The sequence below is a fragment of the Platalea leucorodia genome (genome assembly GCF_965183815.1).
Source record: "Platalea leucorodia genome assembly, chromosome: W".
NCBI lineage: Eukaryota > Metazoa > Chordata > Aves > Pelecaniformes > Threskiornithidae > Platalea > Platalea leucorodia.
In genome coordinates this window covers 14,903,250-14,926,438 of record NC_138859.1, presented here as the reverse complement: position 1 = coordinate 14,926,438, position 23,189 = coordinate 14,903,250, and the positions used below count along the sequence as shown (strand labels likewise).

The following is a 23,189-nucleotide window of genomic DNA, read 5'->3' as shown; positions in this document are numbered from 1 at the left end:
CTGTGTGGGGATACTGATAAAGGAAAGAAAGACATATTGTTTACTTTCCATGCAGCATGAAGGCTTGTTATAAAAATAGCTAAGGAAAAAATAAAAATAATTCCAGGTTTGGGAATTGCAATACCAAATTTAACTGGTACATACTGGACAGTTCTGCTTCTTTTTCAAAACGGAGGCTTTTGCATCTAGAAATAAGGGTGCAAAACCTGCACCATTCAGATGAGAAACCTGTCAGGCTGGATTTCTGCCTTTCCAAATTGATGTCCAATTGAAATTCCCATTTCACCCCCGCTAACAACTTGTTATCCTACATAAGGAATAAACCAGGATATTCCTGACAGATTTTACACAAAATTTTACCGTTCATTGTGTAAGAAACCAGAGGGGAGGCACTGCACTGTAGATACAACTAAAGCGGTGACTGCTCCCGCTCCATCAGACCGACCAGCTCCAGTCCACAGCTCGACTAAAATAGCGGTTACTCCCACACGGCCGGTCCCGCCCGCCGGCTCCCCGCCCCGCTGCCGAGACCACTCGCGCTAAGGTGAGGCGTCCCCAACAGCTGCGCAGGGCTGCCCGCCGCCGGGACTCCACGCGGCCCTCAGCCCACCTGGGGCCCCCGGCCCACCCACGACGGCACTCGGCCCACCCGTGGCGGCCCCCGACGGGAAGGCCGGCCTTCACTCCCCGCTCCCAGCCCGTCGGAGGCGCCTCGCACCTCACCGCCCCTCAGCGGGCAGGGCCCGTGCGGCACCGCCAGGCCGCAGGGTGGCGCTGCCGCCTACGGCGCGGCCGCGCCGCTCCCTCCACCGCTTGCCCTCAGCCCTCCGCTCGGGGCTGCGCGCAGCAGATCACGCTATGGAGGCGCCCCCTGTTACCATGATGCCCGTCACGGGCGGCACCATCGATAGGATGGAGTACCTGCTCCAAGGTAAGCGGCGGGTGGGCTGCGGGCCGGCAGGCAGCTCCCTCCCGCCGCCTCGGAGAGCGCCCAGCGGGCCGCAGGCCTGCCTGCCTGCCGCTGCGAGGCCGCCGCTGCCTCGGCCGCCGGCTGAAGGGCTGACCCTAGAGACCAGGGGTCTTCGGGCGACAGAAGGGAGTCGGACACAGGTGGTCTAAGCGGGGGGGGGCGCTGTGATCGCCCGAGGCCACGCTGTGGAGAAAGCCCCAGTCACCCGGGAGGGGAGGGGGTAACTGAGGCGCTCTTTCTGCCCGCCGCAGGAAGCGTTTTGGATCAGAGCCTGGAGAGCGCCTGCTGCACCGGCTGCGCAGCCTGTGTGACAACATGGAGCCAGAGATCTTTCTGGACCACGAGATGGTTTTCCTCCTGAAGGGGCAGCAAGCCAGCCCCTTTGCGCTGCAGGCACAGCTGTCCATAGATAAAAGGGAAATGCCTTGGCATTTGCACTATCTGGGCCAGCCAGAAACAGGACAAGAACCATCATGCACTGGCATGCAACTGCATAGACATCACTACTTCAGATGACTTGATGGACTTTCTGGTGGAGATGGGCTTCCGTATGGACCACTAGTTTGTGGCCAAAGGGCATGTGTTCCGCAAGGGCATCACGAAGATTGTGGTGTACAAGATCTTTTGCATCCTGATACCAGGAAACACGGATAGCATTGAGCCACTCTCCCTCTCCTACCTTGTAGAGCTTAATGTGGTAGCGCCAGCAGGACAGGATATAGTTTCTGATGACAAGAGGAACTTTGCTGAGCAACTAAAGCCTCTAGTGCACCTGGAAAAAATTGACCCCAAAAGGTTAATGTGATTGAAAAGCTGGGCAGTTAAGGCATTAGTTTTGTTAGTGTTTTTCTAAAATGCCTTTTGAGGGCAAATCAAAACAGGGAGAGGGGAATAAAGGACTACATATCAGTGTTTTGTCAATTGCAATTAGTATTTTTTCCTTCACTTGTGGATGTGAATAAAAGTGGACACTTCTTTAAATTAATGCCATTTAAAACATCAATAAATGCTAATATTGGTAATTTTCCTCCTCCCGTTGGGGAAATATCTGTTAGAAAACATATTACCTAACAATCCAAAAACATCAGGCTTACTGGAATTCATCCTTCTGTGTACCCACATCTCAATACTGCTCTTTTTTTTTTTTTAAGCACCATTCTTGTATCATACCTAGTAATCCTTTTTTCTTTTAAGTTATACATGAAGTTAATATCCTTTACTGCAGGAGGTGTTGTTTAACACAAGCATAAAACCAGGAACTGTATACAGTATAAAAGAGCAAATATATACCTATTTACAACAGAACAGTAAAGTAATAGTATATGTAACAGGAACAACTAGGACACAAGATACCTTATAGTGGAATTATTTGTGATATAACCAAAGTTAGAATTAGAAAACAATTTAGAATAGAATAAAATAGTTCCGTTAGAAAGGACCTACAATGATCATTTAGTCCAACTGCCTGACCACTTTAGGGCTGACCAAAAGTTAAAGCATGTTATTAAGGACATTGTCCAAATGCCTCTTAAACACCAACAGGCATGGGGCATCAACCACCTCTCTAGGAAGCCTGTTCCAGTGTTTGACCAACTTCTCACAGTAAAGAAATGTTTCCTAATGTCAAGTCTGAACCTCCCTTGATGCAGCTTTGAACTGTTCCCACGTGTCCTATCACTGGATACCAGGGAGAAGAAATCGGCACCTCCCTCTCCACTTCCCCTCCTCAGGAAGCTGTAGAGAGCAATGAGGGCTCCCCTTAGCCTCCTTTTCTCCAAACTAGACAAACCCAGATTCCTTAGCTGCTCCTCATAGGACATTCCTTCCAGCCCTCTCACCAGCTTTGTTGCCTTCCTCTGGATGCATTCAAGGACCTTCACATCCTTCTTAAATTGTGGGACCCAGAACTGCACACAATACTCAAGGTGAGGCCGCACGAATGCTAAATATAGCAGGATAATCATCACCTCTTTTGACCGACTGGTTATGCTGTGTTTAATGCACCCCAGGATGCAGTTTGCCCTCTTGGCTGCCAGGGCACACTGCTGACTCATCTTGAGCCTGCTGTCAACCAGCACCCCCAGGTCCCTTTCTGCAGGGCTGCTCTCCAGCCACTCCTCTCCCAATTTGTTTGATGTCTGTTTGACATCAGATTTGACATCTGTTGGAGGGACAATACAGCAGGCCATAAGCAATACAGGAGGTTCCTGGAATGCACTGATGATAACTTCCTTCTCCAAGTGATAGAGGAGCCAACAAGGAAAGGTGATATGCTGGATCTTGTTCTCACCAACAAGGAGGGGCTGGTGGGGAATGTGAAGCTCAAGGGCAGCCTTGGCTGCAGTGACCATGAAATGGTGGAGTTCAAGATCCTTAGGGCACCGAGGAGGGCACATAGCAAGCTCACTGCCGTGAACTTCAGGAGAGCAGACTTTGGCCTCTTCAGGGGTCTGCTTGGTAGAGTACCATGGGATAAAGCCCTGGAGGGAAGAGGGGCCCAAGAAAGCTGATTAATATTCAAGGATCACCTCTTCCAAGCTCAGGAGCGATGCATCCCAACAAAGAGGAAGTCAGGCAAAAATGCCAGGAGGCCTGCTTGGATGAACAAGGAGCTCCTGGACAAACTCAAACTCAAAAAGGAAGCCTACAGAGGGTGGAAGCAAGGACAGGTAGCCTGGGAGGAATACAGAGAAATTGTCTGAGCAGCCAGGGATCAGGTTAGGAAAGCTAAAGTCCTGATAGAATTAAATCTGGCCAGGGATGTCAAGAGCAACAAGAAAAGCTTCTATAAGTATGTCAGTGATAAAAGGAACACTAGGGAAAATGTGGGTCCTCTCCAGAAGGAAATGGGAGACCTGATTACCCGGGATATGGAGAAGGCGAGGTACTCAATGACTTTTTTGCCTCAGTCTTCACTGACAAGTGCTCAAGCCATACCACCCAAGTCACAGAATGTAAAGGCAGGGACTGGGAGAATGAAGAACCACCCACTGTAGGAGAAGATCAGGTTCGAGACCATCTAAGTGTTGTAGAAGTCATTTTTTAGCTCAAATAAGGATCCAAAGACCTGTTGAAGCCTTAGACTGCAAGCTGTGAACTTTCACCTAGATACGCTGACCGTATGCTGAACTCTTACCTAGCTACATGAAGGAAGGCCCTGAAACCAGTGCAAACCAGAAAGATAAGGTAGCCGAAACAATCAGCAGAAGCTGCAGCTAATCAAGATAAGAGAAGGAATGACCTGCCTGGAGACAGGGAAAGGGTCCAATAAGGAACAAGAAGACCCCAGACCCAAATATTACTATTGGACCAAACCGTCGCATGAGGGGAGGGGAACTTAGACTGTAAGGGTATAATTGCCCAGGGATTTCTTTGTTTGGGGTCCCTCCCCGGAGGCACCCAGCTCGAGCTGCTCTTCATTGCTGTACCACTCAATAAATTCGCCTGGCGTACGTCATGTCGGAGACCCTGCTTTGGGGAAACCTAGGGTCAAGCCTGAAGGGAGAAGCAGCGCCCGAGGGTGAGTGTGTGTGTGAGCGAGGAGTTGAAAAGGGGCACCCGTCAGCTCAGTGGAGCTGCCCGCTGTGAAGGGACTCCGGTCCTAGCAGTCAAAGTCTCGGGTGGTGTGTGTGCGACTCCCTGGATGGTGTGTGAATGCTCAGGCGGTTGCTGCTCCCTTAACATAAGGAACCTGAAGGTGCACAACTCCATGGGATCTGATGAGATGCATCCACGGGTCCTGAGGGAACTGGCGGATGAAGTTCTAAGCCACTATCCATCATATCTGAGAAGTCATGGCAGTTCGGTGAAGTTCCCACTGACTGGAAAAGGGGAAACATAACCCCCATTTTTAAAAAGGGAAAAAAGAAAGACCCAGGGAACTACAGGCCAGTCAGCCTCACCTCTGCCTGGCAAGATCATGGAGCAGATTCTCCTGGAAACTATGCTAAGGCACATGGAAAATGAGGAGGTGATTGGTGACAGCCAACATGGCTTCACTAAGGGCAAATCATGCCTAACAAATTTGGTGGCCTTCTATGACAGGGTTACAGTGTTGGTGGATAAGGGAAGAGCAACGGATGTCATCTACCTGGACTTGTGCAAAGCATTTGACACTGTCCCGCACAACATCCTTGTCTCTAAATTGGAGAGACACGGATTCGACGGATGGACCACTCAGTGGATAAGGAATTGGCTGGATGGTCGCACTCAGAGAGTTGCAGTCAACGGCTTGATGTCCAAGTGGAGATCAGTGCAGAGTGGCGTTCCTCAGGGGTCAGTATTGGGACTGGTACTGTTTAACATCTTTGTTGGTGACATGGACAGCGGGATTGAGTGCAACCTCAGCAAGTTTGCCAATGACACCAAGCTGTGTGGTGCGGTCGACATGCTGGAGGGTAGGGATCCAGAGGGACCTTGACAGGCTGGAGAGGTGGGCCCTTGCGAACCTCACGAAGTTCAACAAGGCCAAACGCAAGGTCCTGCACGTGGGTCAGGGCAATCCCAAGCACAAATACAGCCTGGGCAGAGAATGGATTGAGAGCAGCCCTGAGGAGAAGGACTTGGGGGTGTTGGTTGATGAGAAACTCAACATGACCTGGCAATGTGCGCTTGCAGCCCAGAAAGCCAACCGTATTCTGGGCTGCATCAAAAGAAGCATGACCAGCAGGTCAAGGGAGGTGATTCTGCCCCTCTACTCCACTCTGGTGAGACCCCACCTGGAGTACTGCGTCCAGCTCTGGGGCCCCCGCATAAGAAGGACATGGACCTGTTGGAGCAAGTCCAGAGGAGGGCCACAAAGATGATCAGGGGGCTGGAGCACCTCTCCTATGAGGACAGGCTGAGAGAGTTGGGGTTGTTCAGCCTGGAGAAGAGAAGGCTCCGGGGAGACCTTATAGCAGCCTTCCAGTACCTGAAGGGGGCCTACAAGAAAGCTGGAGATGGACTTTTTACAAGGGCGCATAGTGATAGGACAAGGGGTAATGGCTTTAAACTGAAAGAGGGTAGATGTAGATTAGATAGAAGGAAGAAATTCTTCACCATGAGGGTAGTGAGTCACTGGAACAGGTTGCCCAGAGAAGTTGTGGATGCCCCCTCCCTGGAAATGTTCAAGGCCAGGTTGGATGGGGCTTTGAGCAACCTGGTCTAGTGGAAGGTGTCTCCGCCCATGGCAAGGGGGTTGGAGTTAGATGATCTTTAAGGTCCCTTCCAACCCAAACCATTCTATGATTCTATGAATTTATATTTGTGCCTGGCATTACTCCATCCCAGGTGCATAATCTGGCATTTGTTCTTGTTAAATTTCATCCCATTAATCATTGCCCAATGCTCCAATCTATCTATCTAGACCCCTCTTCAAGGCCTCTCGCCCCTCGAGAGAGTCAAAAGCACCTCACAGTTTGGTATCATCAGCAAATTTGCTAATTGTGGCAATTAATCACGGACTCCACATATGAGTTTAGGCGAATACAAGCAAAGACAAGTGAAGACAAGCGAAGACGACACTTTATTTTTACAATCTATCCCTTTTATAATATGATCTAGTGTTCACAAGCAAGCAAAACTTATTTCATTGGTTACTGTCTTGCGTCCACGTGTCTCTTCAGCGTTACTTATTGGTTCTTCAAGTTGGTGCATGCGAATTCCTCTTTCAGGGATGTATCCATTCTCATCCTTATTTTTCTGCCTCTGAGTTTCACAAACTTGTTTGTAACAAGCCTCAAGGCCACAGCTGCATTCCTGTGAACCTGTTTGTAACAAGCCTCAAGGGCACAGCTGCATCTCGTCAAAGTAAAACACAATCTCATTTATTCCCACAATTCCCCTTTTTGTTTTTCTATCACAAAAGCTTGTTTAATCATATTCTATAGCATTTTCTGTACCCAAGACACTAGACAAGAAACTATCATTATTATAGTGCAAAATATTAGTAACAAGAAAAGACCCATTTTGATTAGAGACATTATCCACCCGCCAATTCCCCAACTTGTTAGTAAGTGATTCAGCCAACCAAATCCATCACTGACTTGTAATTTGCTAACCCCCTCCTTCAAATCTTTGATTGCTTTATGGACTGATTTGGAGTTATCAGATAAGTCATTCCCCATCAGTCTTCTCAGAGTTCAGTGTCTTCTGCTGCTTGTTCCTGTTATCTGATGCAAGAGCCGGTCTTACGCACCTTGCAGGTACCCACTTAGGTCCTACATCGAGACATAAGCATACCCTCTGCCCCAGGTTAGTAGATCAAAAGGACCTTCCCAATTACCTGTTTGTAGCGATTTTGTAAAAACTCGGGCCTTCTGTGGTGTGGCTGTTAAATCTTTTGATTGAAGAGACAGAAAATGAGAGATAATAACAGGAATATTATTTTCAGACATGTTCAGGTAGTTTAACACATATACGGCTTTACTTAGTCTGTCTGCTGGAGTGGCTCCTGGCATTCCCCCTTTTTGTTTTTGCAGGTTCAATTGTTTGTTGCAAGATTTTCCAGCCCAGATATTTCCAAGGCTCAGTTTTTTGCACTTTTTCAGGGGCTATTTCAAGTCCATATCTGTTTAGAGCTCGTCATATCTCTTTTTCTTAGTTGTGGGCAATCTCTTTTAAAATGTTCAGTTTTACCACAGGAGAAAGAAACATGATTTCTGTACTTTCATTGCGGTGGCAAAAGCTGTAGCTAATGTTTCCATATTATGGGACACTGACCCCACCTTCTGGGTAGCTTCTATCATATCCATTAAGGAGGGATTTTTTAGAGGCAAAAGCACTTTTTTATAGTCCATATTCGCATTTTCAAAGGCTAATTTTAAGAGTAGGACCTCTCTTGCTTCTGCATTTTCGACTTGTTTTTCCAAAGCCTCTTTAAGACGATTTAAGAATGATATATCCCTCTCCTGCCCCTTGCTTTATTAATGTAAATGATTTTGTCGCTCTTCCGACATCCGGCACTCTTAGTAATGCCTGTAAAGCAAGGTCTCTGCCTTGTGCTAATATCTCTGGTCGTAATCGTGCCTGTAACGTTGGGTGATTTAGCGGCGGATCCCCCATAAGTTGTGGGAGTCCTGCCCCTTGTAAGGGGTCGCCTTGTTGTCGCTGCATATTGATAATTGTAGTGTTTTGGCAGGCGGTACGCCAGGTGCTTTCAAAGATCACCTTTTGTGTTGGGGTCAATATAAGATTAGTAAGCGTGCATATATCAAATGGTACTATTTCATTTGTAAATATTCCCCGTAGCAGGGATTGTGTAAAAGGAGAACCCAGTCCATGCGCGGCAAGTGTTTGTCGTAGATCTTTTAAAACATTATAGCCAAAAGGTTCATGCTCATCGGGGACATTTCCATTGCTGCGTATGACGGGACACGCTATCGCTGAACAAAAAGCTGCATCTCCCACTTGCAATGCTTGGTGTCTAATCTTTTGCCACCTCATAGCAGCGGCTGACGCCCCCCATTCCTTGGGCAGCAATTGATTATGGGTTTGTGGAGTATCGGCATTAGAAGCAGTAGAGTAAGGCAGTAAGAGTGCCGACGCAGCAGGGGCCGGGGGTGGGCGGGGGAGTGGAGGGGTACTGATTGCAGGGATCGGAAGGTCTAGCAGAGGTGTTGAAGCCATAGGAGCAGGTGAAAGAGAAAGCAGCACAGAGGGTAGCGGCAGCGCGGGGGGTGTGGAGAGGTTGTGCAGCCTGAGCACCCGCGAGCAAGGGCATGTCGGAGGACGAACCCGATGTCGGTGTTTCTGGCGTGCCCTGCAGGGTTAGCTCCGGAGTGGTAGCAGAGGCTGCAGCCTTTCGGTCTGACTCTAATTGTTCTAAAGAGTCTTTCAGTAAACGCCATGTCGTCAAAACACTTGTGGCATTACTGTCCCCCCTGGTGGCCGCTTCCCATAACACTTTTCCTGCCTCCTCCCAAGTCTCCACCTGGACCGCGGTCACTGCGTTCGCTTGTTGCCCGTTTTTTCGCAGCCAAGTTAACAACAACCGAACCTTTGCTTCATCATAATTTATGCCCCTTTTTGCAAGGATTCGCAAAAATATACGCAAAATAGATTTTTCTTCCGAGGACATTTGCGCCCCCATTTTCCCGTCCCCAGCTGCTCACCTCTTTTTCCCGAGGCGATTAATTGTCGACAAGCAGCTCTCTGGTCCGCTGCAGTAGAGTTCAGCTCTCTGGTCCGCTGCAGTAAAGTTCAGCTCTATGGTCCGCTGCAATAAAGTTCAGCTGGGCTTGCCACTGGCCGCTCTCTCGTCTGCAGTTCTTAGGACCGAATCATGTCATAGGACCGAATCACGTCGGGGTCACCATTTGTGGCAATTAATCACGGACTCCGCGTATGAGTTTAGGCGAAGACAAGCGAAGACAAATGAAAAGTGAAGACAAGTGAAGACAAGCGAAGACAACACTTTATTTTTACAATCTATCCCTTTTATAATATGATCTAGTGTTCACAAGCAAGCAAAACTTATTTCATTGGTTACTGTCTTGCGTCCACGTGTCTCTTCAGCGTTACTTATTGGTTCTTCAAGTTGGTGCACGCGAATTCCTCTTTCAGGGATGTATCCATTCTCATCCTTATTTTTCTGCCTCTGAGTTTCACAAACTTGTTTGTAACAAGCCTCAAGGCCACAGCTGCATTCCTGTGAATCTGTTTGTAACAAGCCTCAAGGGCACAGCTGCATCTCGTCAAAGTAAAACACAATCATCTCATTTATTCCCACAGCTAATGGTGCATTCAACTCCTGCATCCAGATCATTGATAAATATATTGAACAGAACTGGCACTAGAATTGAGCCCTGAGGAACACCGTGCTGGTGACCGGTTGCCAGCCAGGTGTAGCCCCATTCACTAGAACCCTTTGAGCCCTGCCCTTCAGCCAGTTCTTCACCCAGTGCACTGCATACCCACTCAGCCCACAGTTGGACAACTTGTCCAGAAGGATGCTGTGAGGGACAGTATCAAAAGCCTTACCAAAATCCAGAAAAACCCACATCCACCACCTTCCCTTCAACCACTAGGCGGATGGCCTCCGTTTTTTCTTCATCCCTATTAGTCAGGTGACCATCTTCAACAAGCATCAGTCCAATGTTTTCTTTACACCTCCTCTTGCTATTAACATGCTTTAAAAAGCCTTTCTTGTTGTCTGACACAACACTGGCCAGTTTCAACTCTAGTTCAGCTTTGGCCTTTTGTGTCTTCTCCCTGCATATATGAACCACAGCTCTGTAATCTTCCTGCAAAGCCTGACTTTGCTTCCAGAGATCATACAATTTCTTTTTCCTCCTGAGTTCCAAGAGGAGTTCCCTGTTCAGCCAAGCTGGTCTTCTGCCCCGCTTGCTTGACTTTCGACACAATGGGATTGCCTACTCCTGCACTTTTAAAAGGTGGTTCTTAAAGACTGACCAGCACTCGTGGACTCCTAAGCCCTCAAAAGCAGATTCCCAGGGTACTCTGCTAAGTAGCTCCCTGAATAGCTTAGTTTGCGCTCTTGAAGTCCAGGGTAGCAACTTTTTTTCCTTTTTTTGTAGTTATACAGACAGCTCCAGAAATGCTCAACCTCTCCTTACTGGAAAGTACATATTTTTAAAACAAACACAAGCATAACTTATGGGACCAAGAATGTGACTGTATCCTTTTTATTTTATTTTGGGATGATTTCTTTTTGCCAGCTAAAATAGCTGCATTCTTCAAGGGCAGGGCTTGCCTAAGGACTCTGTATTTGCTGCATTATATTTACCTGAGGCCTGATGCAGCTGAGCTTAAGGTAAGTTTTCTTTTTGTGCAAGTAATGCCTTCTATAATTTCAAGCTGTTCCTCCAGTCTTGCATACTTGTAAGGTTTCTACAACTTTATTGAGTACTATATAAAAAGTAGAAATCCCTGCATAACAAATAAAGGTAGGATTGTTATTGATCCATTAGGCACTGGCTATTCCTGCTGTTAAGAAAGCTTGCTCTACGGAAGCTCATCTCAGTTCTTAAAAATTCTTCATAATTTAGAAAAAACAAGTTTATCCTCTGGCACACCTCAGTCCTGGATCTTCATTCTTCCCATGGAAATTTCCATAATGTTGTTAATTCTCTACAAATGGAGACAAAAGCTTAAATACAACTTTGGAAGTGCTCTGTGTTAAGACTATACTGTACAGGAACATCTTGTAACATGCCTCTGATATGGTAGCACAAAATGAGGTTTTTGATATATAAACTAATGTGGCATTCAAGTTTTCATCTCCATAACGTCAGTAATACAAGCAAACTGCTTTCCTGTTAAATGTTTTCCATACATTATAGTATTGTATGTAACTTTATACACGATCTAAAAGTTGGTTAAAAGGTAAATTGTTTTAAATAAGTTTCTCCAAAGCGCTGAAAGTTAAAAATAACTACAAACCAGGATTTTTCTTCATAATTTTTAATAGTTTTCACTTTTAAATACTGGTTTAAGATTTGGATTGTAACATGGAAGAGCCAACTTATTTTAATTTTTTAAAACTTATCATTAGGATCATAAAGCTATTATAGAACAGTTACACTCTATACACTCAAGGTACTCAAAAATATGATTCATGTTGTGAGTCTGTAGATGAACAGTGGCAATTCAAATACAGAGTTATTTGTACAACTTGACAAAAATACAGGTGGTCAATCTGATTAGTTTAAGAAGAATCTGCACAACTTCAGATAAGCCAGCTCAGCCTAATTAAGTAAAAGGTAATTTTTTTTTTTCCAAAGTGCATCACATTTTTCACAGATAAATTTGTCAAAATAAGATGTTCAGGTTCTCAGACAGGATAACAATGACCATCTCTCATCCTCATTCCCAATACAAGTTCTACCAAGTCATTTCCTTCAGATCTAGTTCAGCAACATCCCAATTCTCCAAATGGACACAGATATTCCGAGAACAATATCTGATGGAGAAGATAGCTGTGTTCTCAGCCCTTCAGATTGGTTCAGCTTATAAAAACAGCCATTTTAGAGTCATGGGCTGCTTCTGCAAAGACCACAGCTGTATAAATACTACAGATCCATTGACAGGAAGAAGAGAACTCAGAATGCACAGATATGTGGCAGTGACTGGAAAGAGGGGTGGGCTCAAGAGACAGGGGAAATTTTATAAAACCATAAAAGGAAGATCCCTTCTGGAAGAAAAGACCTAATGGCTACTTGCTCACAGACAATCTGAGAGGCCGACAGAGAACTGCCTTTTTTCATTTGTTTTTAAAGAGGTCAATTAATACCCATTTCTCAATCTTGCATCTCCTTCCGTATTCTTTAAGAAGCCTCTTACAACTCTGATTGGGCAGGGCTAGCTGTAGTGAAGTACCAGTGCCTTTATCTAAAAGTAAAATATTCTTTACAAAAAGTATCTGTAGTTTAATTTTATTTACAGAATAAATTGCAAAAGTACATCACATTTAGTGCAAATGCAACTAATGATATAAGATTTATATACTGCTTTGTAAACTTTCCATACCTTTGTAAAATAAAGCCATTCAATTAAATTAATAAACAGTTACTTGCCTGTGTTCAGCAATTACCAGAAATTTATATTTTGGACTTTTTTTTTTACATTCCCATCAGTGGCTATGGTGGAATGAACCATTGCTTGGTTGACTGTAAAATGATGAAGTACATTTGAGATAAGTTGGGTTTTTTTTAACATCACTGTATAAAATGTTCAGTAGTGATATAGTAAACATGTACAAATTTTCATCTTATTTGCCTTACTAGCATTAACATATAGGCACTTTTCTACATATTCAAATTAACAGAATAACTCTGTAATAAGGCATATTCCATGCACACCATGGAAAAAGGCAAATAAAAAGGGAAGAGTTATGGAGCATGAAATCCGCGTGCATGAGTAATCATGTGTTATGTATGATTTCATCTCTATAGAGAAGATGAACAGATAAAGTAGTTTTTTCAACACTGTGCAGATCACATTTAATCATTCACCAAATATTCATGAAGTTACTATCTTTTATTTATTTTCAGGCACCTACCATACTATATCAAATAAAGACTTTCAGCTTTCTTTTGAAAAAAAAAAAAATATATCTGAAACTTTTTTCTTGAGATACCCAGGTCAGTGAAACACCCAGCAGTCTCTGAAGATTTTCCAACTACAGGACATGGATAAAAGACCTCAAAGTCAGTACCAGTCTGCCAGAGTCCTCTCTTAATGAGCATCTCCAGAATCAAAGGCAGGCAAATATCTGACACTTAAATTCTCACAGCAACTAGAGGGAACTTTCCAATAAGAACTACACATCCTTATAGCTCTGATGGGTTTTTGATCAAGAGGCAAGTATCAGCGCAACTCATTTTCTACACGAACCTCATAGCATGGCTTTATTAAGATGAGGAAAACACGTGCAGGATCTGAAAATAATGTACTCATCCTCATTCTAGGCTGGGAATGCTGTCCTATGTAGTCCAAACTACTTCAATAAATAAATATTATAGTGTACCTTCTCACAGCTTTGGGAAAGCCCCAGATATCATGCAAGAAAGCAGTCCACATATACCATGGACAGATGACTTCTAGCTTTCAGGCAGTCTCTTGCCCTCTCATACAGAATCTTCCTAGAAATTTCTGGATCATGTTTAATAACAAAAATTCTGTAGCACATATTACATAACTAAAAAATACAATAGAAATATAAAGATATCTGGGAAAAAATAAAGCTTTTCACACTCTTACTCCTTCAGAGCCAAAGAAAGATCTTCATAAGAGTAAGACAATAGAAAAGGCAAAGTCATAAGGATATTGACAGCCCTCAATTATTAACTGACATTTTATGTAACAAGATGATTCATTATAGAAACAAGCAGCAATGAACTATGATCATACAAAGCAAAACAAAACCTGCTAATAAGTCACTTACTTAGGCTTTACTGAACTCCCTCCCTCCCCCCCAAAATACCACATAGATTTTTGTGCATATAAAATACATAACAGTATGCTATATGTGCATTTGTCTTTTGTGCTTTTTAGACATGCACAAAAACTGCACAAATATCTTAGGAATGTTGACAGTGAAATTCTGCAAGTTGTTTAAAATTAAAGCAGTAACCCATGTTGGTGATTCAAAGTTGTACACGTTCTTTCTCTTCTAAAGCAAGCAAATAAAATAGCCATATAAATGTTATCAATACATCTATTTATAATTACACACTGATTCCGCAAGAAAATTTAGGAGAAAGCTAGTGTTAAATATTCAGCCTCATGGTGTTGCAACACTTCTTTACTTCAGTATACAAAGCCTAGAACTTCAGCCATAAAGACTGTAGATCCTTCGTCCCAGCATGGAGTGCTCTATGCATGGTCACTTCAACATGGAATGCTCACTCAGTCTTGTTCTGATCACTGCAGGTAAGCAAAGACAAAATACAGTACTGAAAATTTTGAACACTAATAGGAAACAAGAACTTGTTAAACCCCTTAAATAGTATCAGCACTGCTATTATCACATTTGAACTGTTGGCTCATGACAGCCATGTTTTAAATGGTTCACTTTTACACTAGTTCTCTAACAATATACAATTAAAAATGTCAACAGGGCTACCTGTTACAGAAGGATCAAATTACTAAGACTTTTGGAGTCTGAAAAAATAAATAGAACCTAAAAATAGAGGTAGCCTATGTCATGCATAGAAAAATGATAAAAACTCATTTTCAGATCATGCTCTAATAGTCAAGCTAGCAAATGCTACTTTGTAGCTGGAATTCGGTGGTTTGACACTATATTTATACGTAATGAAGTATATACGGCCAGAGTCTACACTAACAAAAATTAAGCAAAGCCTTACTTAGCACAAAGGCTTACGTCTGACAGATTCAGACATCCCCAAAAGTGATCGAGAAATTATTTTCTAATGTCACATCACCATTTAAACATTAAAATAATTTTAGATTAGCCCAATGACCTATACCATTAAAATACATCCATTAACTTCAGAAAGCATCTGTAAATCCCTTTTCTTTCTTAGGCTCATCAGAAAGAGTAAACATTTAAGTCACAGTCTTTTAAATACTCCAGTAATTGACACTGGTTTGTCAGAAAAGTTCCATTAATAAAAATCCTAGATCTAAACTGTTCTGTCAATATAAAAGAATACTTTGATCTTCATAATATTCTATCAATCAGATATGCAATTATAACTAGAATTTAAGATATCAAAATCTCATGAGGCTCTAGAGAAACTTCAGTATGTATTCTTTCCACAAGTGTAAAATGCCTGTGATAGCTGAGAAAAAAAATACTTAATCCTTTTATACTTCTACATAAATTAAACATGCATGCGAAAACTTGCAAGACGAACTAGTAAAAGTCTACAAAAACTAATGCTTGATAACTTGTGCAGCCCTTATTTTTCATGCTAATAATACACATGAATTACATGAATGTTTTAAAAAGTATATTGCATATATATATTAAAACTAAGCACTGAATTCATGTTAAGTATAAGACATTTCTAGATTGCATACTTCTGTTTGGCCTTAAATATTTAGAACAGTGAATCAAGAATAAAAAAAATGAATGTATACCTGCTAATACTAGAATAAAATAGGCTTTCCTGCTGTTTTCTCTTGCACGTATGATGTAAAACGCTTTAAGAATTTTGGATATTCTCGTTTTGCCACTGCCCGTAACACTGATGCTGGTGCCCATCCTCCTGGGTTCACTAGAAGTAGACAGGAAGCCAGACACTGAAATACAGCAAATCTGCTAAAAGCTAGAAAAGAAAATTTAAGTTTGTATTCCTGCAACTCTTTCTGAAGTAACAGAAAAGAATAATCAGCAGAATTTACGCCCTTACAGCTTGCATTGCAGCACTTTATACTCTTAATACTCTAATTCAGTCCAGTTCTATGATGTCACTATTCAGAAAACATTAAACATGATGTGTTGTCTTTGGGGAACGCCCAAATGAAAGATGATATTCTTTAAGTACTTCCAAGAAACAACAGAAAAAGAGACTGAAGTTACTTCTTATTTCATAGAAAACAGAAGTCAGTCTTAACTTTTCAATAACTGCTGCATTTGCCTGCAGAATTGCTACATAGCCAATGTCTTACAAATTATTTTTAAAGCACTTTAAACAAAATTTGAACTGATTCTAAAATATGCTTAAATTCACAGGTCAAGTACTTTGCTGAAAAAGCTGCCACTTCCCATATAAGCACAGTTCAGAATTTGTCAATGAAAATGTATTTTTTAAATAATTGGGAAACTTCTAAACAGGAAACAAAGCAGCTTACCCCAGAGTTTAACATCATATAGTATTATTTGTACAGGATTTAATACAAGTTGCATCACTCCTATATGGCAAAGATTTACTGAACCCATTTTTCAGACTTTAGTAAGTCGTGTAATAGGTGGTCAAAAATAATAAGCACATGAGATACTCAAAGTGTTTTGTAGCTGCAGGAGAGGAGCTAATAGGTATGTGGTTCCAATACAATAATACACTGCTAAATACTGGGTACAGTAACAATACAGTTTGGCTTTGCTAACTTTGCAGTCAATACCAAAGATTCTATCAGTTAAAAAAAATTAAAAATATGCAGACTAGATTATACAGCTTGCAAACATCCTCATACAAAATTTATTTGTCCCTTCTTAATACTGAGGGTAAGAACTGTATCTTTACTATCAGCAGCTTTTCAGCCTAACAAGATGAACTGGGGAAAAAAATTTACAGCAATACATGAATAAAAAACCAGACTATTACTGAAACTAATAGCTTATGCCAAGTCATCCCAGTTGTAGACATTTCTTCTGCCCACCCCCCTCCACTCCAAGGTACTTTACTTAGGACTGAGCTACACATTACTTTCATTTATTCCTCCCAGAATGCCACACAATGAAAGATCCCATTCACTGATTGATGTAGCACATGAATTCGAGTCTTTTTGACCATGAAGACCACAAGTGTGATCCTATATATAAATTTAACAGAAAACTGCATCAACCTTTTTTTTGCCAGTATTCAGCTCCCCAGAATTAGCACATATCATGAATCTCATACTGAAAAATTTTAAGACTTACCATTAGCTACATATGTAATCTTGCATAGGATATTGTCCCTGCTTATTTCCTTGTTCCCCTCTGGTGGGCTTACTAATGTCTGACAAATCATAGCAATATTTATTTTGGCACGGACACAACGATTGTTCAGCTGCCAAAAAAAAAAAGAAACATTTGTAAGCTTCAAACTAAGTTTATCTCACCATACTTGACTGCTAACATTTTAATTTAGTATAAAGTCTAAGACACTCCAAAAGTTGTGTTTTGGGGAGTTTGCATTCTAGCACTACGTGGATGTAACATGAATGTGAATGAAATAAAAGGTACATGGTGAATAAGGAAAGGGTTAAACTGAAATGCCTGAATCTCAGGTTTCTGTTTGCTTAATACAGTGAATTATTTCAATTATTGTGACAAGTAAGGAAATATCTAAAGAATAACTCATCAGCATTTACAAATATCAGTTAGTAACTTTTCCCTTGTAAGCAGGCAATGGCATAGCAATCAGCACAGAAATACTCCAAAGGAAACAATCATTGCTACTATCTGACAGAACCAAGGCAGAACTGTGTAAGCTGGAGGTTTAACAGATTCCATATCTACAGTTATACAAGCCTATTCCCATGTCTGACACTACTGAAGAGTTATTGATTTGATTCCATACAAAGTAACCTCAATTCTTTAAAATGTTTTCACATCTCCAGAAATTTTGCTTCCATTTTTCTGCAACACCTTAGATCTGCCAACTCTTGAGATAAGGTAAGAAAGCTTTTGGCTCAGAATGCCTTCATCAGGTCATTGTATCATCTGGTTTAAACAAACTGTATTTTTGCATACCTCCCCCCTCCTTACACTAGTGTTGCAAGACCATCACCACATAATAGAAAAATGGTATCTTAAAAGCAGAACTTGATAGAATGAAAATAACACTTACAGGAGCACTGTCATGTTCCACAGAGAAATTGCACACAATCCATGTTTCAGGATCATTTTCACTGAATGCTGGTATCTTTCTGATGGCAGACAAATACAGCACATCCCTTTGAGAAGCCGGCCACACCCTCTGCAGAGAAACACCTGAATATAAGCTTTTCCAGTTTTGCAAATTAAGTACTTACTATCCTTAGATAAAGGAAACAAACAAACAAACAAACAAGGCAAAACAGGTCAGTCATGTTATTTAAGTAAAAAAGTTTCTTCAAGTTAGTAATTTCATGCAATTTTCAAAACTGAAACAGAACATAGGCGTTGTACAGATGTGTATCAGGTTATATGGCTACACTTCATTTTAAAAAAATTAAGGCAAAAGTTTAAGGCCTTTGAAAGGCAGGGAGCCAAGCTGCAATGACTTCTTCAGTAGACAACCAGGAAGAGGCGCTTCCCCTCCTGTTCTCTCAACCTCAGGTTTACATTTTAGTTAATACTTGTAAGTTACAAACTGAACTACTGGTTAAATATAAATAGATGCATCTACAGTTATGTATGTCTCCATAAATATGGAGAGAGAGAAAAAGAGAGCAAGAAATATTTATAACATATTATTTCAAGAAGCTACTACTTTAGTGAGACAGATATGGTAAACTGGTATTATTTAAGAGAAAGTTTCAGAAGCAAAGCGTCTGATAAAATAAAGTAAAACTATACAGAAGCCATTTTCCTGACACTCAATAGGGGAAAAAAGTCTAGCTTTTACCACAACACTATACAGTTCACACAACTGCCTTATTCAAAAATCAGAGTCTGCTGTTACGGCAATTTTAAGGTAACCACATTACTAGCAAAATTGTAAAAATCATAGATTTGTTTTAATATTTGAGTATACTAATACTTGGAATCATGCAAGATTAAAGATGAATTTGTACACTTCATTCCCAGTTTTTTTTGAATCTGTTTGTTAGGTTACAGTTATTGGGTTATAAGTCAAATGAACATTTTAGTAAAGCTACATCAGAACTGGTTGGGGTGAAAAACCATAATGAAGTTAAAAGAACAACTGTTGTACCAGCAATTATACCACCTCATAATGCAAATGCATGTCAACTAATCATGGTCAACAATAGCTGCATTATTGCAACAAAACATATGATACAGTGGTATGGGTTTCTTCCTTGTAGTCAGTGTCAATTTATTGCTTCAGTTTGCTTTAGATGACCCTTGCCTTGCTGGCAGTAATATACTAAGAGATTAAAAACAGTCCTCATTTGTTATTACAAGCCCTATCAGACACATACACAACCAATTATGCTATCAAGCCAAGTTTGAAAAATTGACAAAGTTGCAGTTTAATAGAGAACTTGTTCTGAACTGTTGTTTTGAACAGTATTTTAAGTTGTTAAGATGTTAAAGTATTTCAGAATATATTAGAACACATATGTCCCAGACTGTCTCATTACGGTGTGTATACAGGTGAAGTGTTATTACCTTATGCATTTGGTAAATGATGATTGCATTATCAGATAAATTTTCCACAACATGGAAATTTTCAATTGTTGCTAAATAGAGGGGGGGAAAAAAAATCCATCAGTAAACAAGCACAGATATTAGGTCAATGCTATAAATAATATGCTTGCTGATAAACATGCAAAGCTTAAGAACTGATTCCTTACTTTCCCAGTCATTACGAACATCGACATTCCAGAAGTAGTGGCAAACTTCATGCCCTGTTACCCCTTTAACGGCATGCGTTGCTTTCAAAGGATCTAAAACTATTCCATTCTCTTCCACCTCTCTTCTGTACACCTATGGCCAAATACAAAGAAATAAATGCAGAACAGAAATTGTCAAAACTGTTCATGTTTTAATTGTTTAAAGTTTCATCAGCTTTGATAAAAACTTACCTAGAAGACTAATACATGAATAAATTGCCATGTCAGTGTTCTCTGGTAACTACCAATGCAGATGTTCTTACATGGCACTTCACATTAAAATACCAGTATTTTGAGAATCTCTACTCCAAAAATGATTAAGCTATCTTATTTATCACTATGCACAAGAATGCATACAAGCACAGTGGAGTAGCCAACAGTAACTTCCTACCATATAACATTTTCATACATTGAATTTACACACCATTTTGATACCAAGTTTTAAGTAGGAAAAAATGAGAAAGGAATCTGCAAAGACAAAGCTATTGCAAGAGTTGCATAAGATTTTGCATGAATAAATATATTAGAAGCTGCAGCTCTTGTGGACTCCAGTCCTAACTTAAACAACGCTATTCTCAGAGAGAAGTTTTAACAGCATAACTTGCTGAGTGATAGTATTCAAAGAGAATAAAAATATCTGTCTTCACAGCATATCATCTTATATCAATTAAGCAAAAAACCAAATGCTTACTTTCATTTCTCCTTCTTCTACCACTAGCTGCCAATTGGCATCTCCTCCTACATCTTGCAAGGAATAGGTCATATGGTTTTGTACCATCTCTTCCACCTTTAAAGGAAAAAATACACATTTTAAAATCATTCCTTCCATCTTCTTGGGCAGGGGACTGTACAGTATTGGAAGCCACAAGTCAATACTTCAAATCTTGTGCAAGAGCTGAACTTGGACAACAGAGCCTTCTATCACAGGTTAAGAACAAGCAGATACTTCTGGCCTTCAGAAACAAAAGCCAAAATCTTGATTCAACTTCCAACTTCATTCTTTATGGGTACTTCCCTATCCTTCCTTTGCACCTCTAAACTGTCAAAACTCACTATTTCTACCTAAGACAGTTTTATTTCAGCCTGTAGGAAATTACTTCAGGTATCTCCAAATAGAATTACAATGCATTGTAAGACTTGAAAGCCAGTATTCACTGAAGAGCATTTAAAAAGCTGAACAAAGAGGGGGAAGAGAGACACAGACAAGCTCTAAAAAAGTGAATGCATATCAAAAGACATATTGAAACAGCAGTGAAGGAAACAGTCATGAGCAAAGCATGCCTATTCTGTTTCATTGGCATCTTTGTACAGTTGTCAGCTAGAAAAACAGAACAGAAATGCTTACATTCCAAAAAATTATGATGATGCAGAGACTCCACTATTATAAAATACTCATTTAAAAATTAGCTAGACAGTTGCATGCTTTTCTTAAAGGCCAAATATTTGATACATTTTTATCAAGCTATGTGAATACTTCATTTTTTTTGTTCCAAATAATGTGCATGAAAATGGGTGGTGGGACAGGAAATGGATTTTTATTTTAAATCTACAGTCTTATTCTATGTTTCTTTTGTGTCCGTCCCCCCCATTTCCAAATCCCACTCTCCCCCAAATAAAAATAGAGACAAAAATATAAAGTATCCATTGCTGTGTAATGTTTACAAGTGCTGGAAACAATAACTTTTTCCACCTAAAAGGTAGGTGACTACTAAAACTCATCACAGCAAATAAGTCCATGTAATTGACACTATTTTCCTGAATTAGTAGAAATACCTTTTTTAAAAAGGAAAAGCACTGCAAGCAAAGGTTAGTCAATTGACCAACATACAGATTAGTCTAAGAAGTGTACAATCACAAGATTAATAGCCTGAACCTATAAGTGGTTTTTGCACAACTTACAAAAATATTTTATATGCACACTAGGCTTCATAACCTATAAAACATAACTGAGCAAGTAGTACAAGTATAAAGCAAAATTAAAGAATACTTAATGACCTTTTTCTGATATGATATAGAATTGAAAGATGCTATTTACTTTTAATTTAAAGCAATAATTTTGTTTGTACAACGTACTCTTTGGGCAATACACTTAAGACCAGGAAGAAAAAAAGTAATTGAATCAAGTCAAAATCCTCAAAGTACAACATAAAAATAAAATCCTTTCAATAGAAATTCTACTTTATCTTATTTTAACTATAGACTTCTCTACAGAAACACAAGTTATCAGTCCAATTTTGGGGGGTTTCTTTGATTTTTTTTTTTTTTTTTTTTTGTTATAATGAACTATAAACACCCACAAGATTTGTGTTTCTGCTTTTAGACAGGCAATCTTTTCCTGCCACTTACCAACAGGCTTCCTACAAAATATTCTTCCAATAATTTTTTTCCAGTGACACAATGACGGTACAATCCAAGCCAGGTAAGAATGTGGGCTATTTAAATATTCAATTTACTAGCTCTAGGTCACACTTCTTTCAGAAAGGAATCCTCGCCATGCTCCCAACCTTTACCTGCAACACCTTCAGGTCCCCATCTCTCTTCTCCCCTAGCTCCTAAAATATTAAGGACAAAGCTGGCCTTTATATGTTTGTTTTGTATTTTGCTGCTTTTTGCTTTATGCTAAATGCAGAGGGAGGAGGGGAATAGCAAAGAAAGAAGAGAATGAGGCATCCACAGGAGTGCAATCTAAACAGTTTAAGGCCTTTGGAATTGTTCAGCATTTTGCCCCCTGACTTCCTCTGAAAACTTGAAAGGCATTTTTAGTTTGGTTCTCTCCCTCTCTCTCCCAATAAAGTTTCATTCCTGCTAATACAACATCTTTCAGACAGCTTCCCCTTAATTTTGGGGAAGGAGAGGTATCATCATTGCAGCTTTCAGAGGAGAGTGAATGCTGTTTTTCGCTAACAAGCAATTACTTCTACTTGACCAAGTAATTGCAGTGCCTACAACTGCCTTGTGCATGCTACCTGTCCAAACTGCGATCTACCTGCTGGTCACTGTCTGTCAGCCTGCACCTATTTCAGGTACCACATTAGGCACAGAGTCAAGATTCACAGCTTCTTTCCCACTGGAAAGGCCACACTATTACCTCTGGGTTCCTGGCAGACTACAGGAATGGTCTGCAAAAATACTTGCAACCTCTATCCCATGCAACCTTGGCCTGAACGTTAAGTAGGCAGTTCACTTAAAAGGCCCTCAGAACAGCTCAATCTATTTTAAAATCTGATGATAGTCCTTTAAAAGAGGAGAAAGTGATCTGCAAAACATCTGCAGCGTTTTAAGCCCACAACCTCCCACTCAACTGGCAGAGACAAATCAATGCCTTTCTGAAGGCACACTGAAGAACCAGCTCCTGTCAGAATACATGTTTACACTTCTCAATCTTAAAAACAAAGCTGCAAGTTTCTACTTGACCTTTTACTAATACCAAAATTCCCTTGGTATGAATGAAGTCTAGAAACAAGTCCCATTTATTCAGAATCAAGATATTAGTTTGCCTTTCCAAAAGCCAAATCCTCAGCCTGGGGAAAGAGGCCAATTT

General features: G+C 40.9%; 1 protein-coding gene and 1 pseudogene across 2 annotated transcripts in view; one reads left to right on the top strand and one right to left on the bottom strand.

Moving 5' to 3' along the window:
• The first annotated feature begins 858 nt into the window (after nt 1-858).
• LOC309602010 (mediator of RNA polymerase II transcription subunit 18-like) lies at nt 859-1,775 on the top strand (annotated as a pseudogene). The gene is made up of 2 exons: nt 859-931; nt 1,222-1,775. The product of its transcript is annotated as a mediator of RNA polymerase II transcription subunit 18-like (transcript).
• Nucleotides 1,776-14,225: 12,450 nt separating this feature from the next.
• The window catches only part of LOC309601829 (ceramide transfer protein-like), a 48,274-nt gene continuing 39,310 nt past the window's right edge, over nt 14,226-23,189 (bottom strand). Inside the window, exons 8-14 of the mRNA XM_082335004.1 lie at nt 20,340-20,435; nt 19,610-19,742; nt 19,425-19,495; nt 17,938-18,066; nt 17,025-17,154; nt 15,521-15,657; nt 14,226-14,338 (exon numbers count right to left, since the gene is read on the bottom strand). Of these exons, the coding sequence (XP_082191130.1) occupies nt 15,530-15,657; nt 17,025-17,154; nt 17,938-18,066; nt 19,425-19,495; nt 19,610-19,742; nt 20,340-20,435 (687 nt within the window). The 3' untranslated portion in view covers nt 14,226-14,338; nt 15,521-15,529. The remainder of the gene's footprint in view (nt 14,339-15,520; nt 15,658-17,024; nt 17,155-17,937; nt 18,067-19,424; nt 19,496-19,609; nt 19,743-20,339; nt 20,436-23,189) is intronic.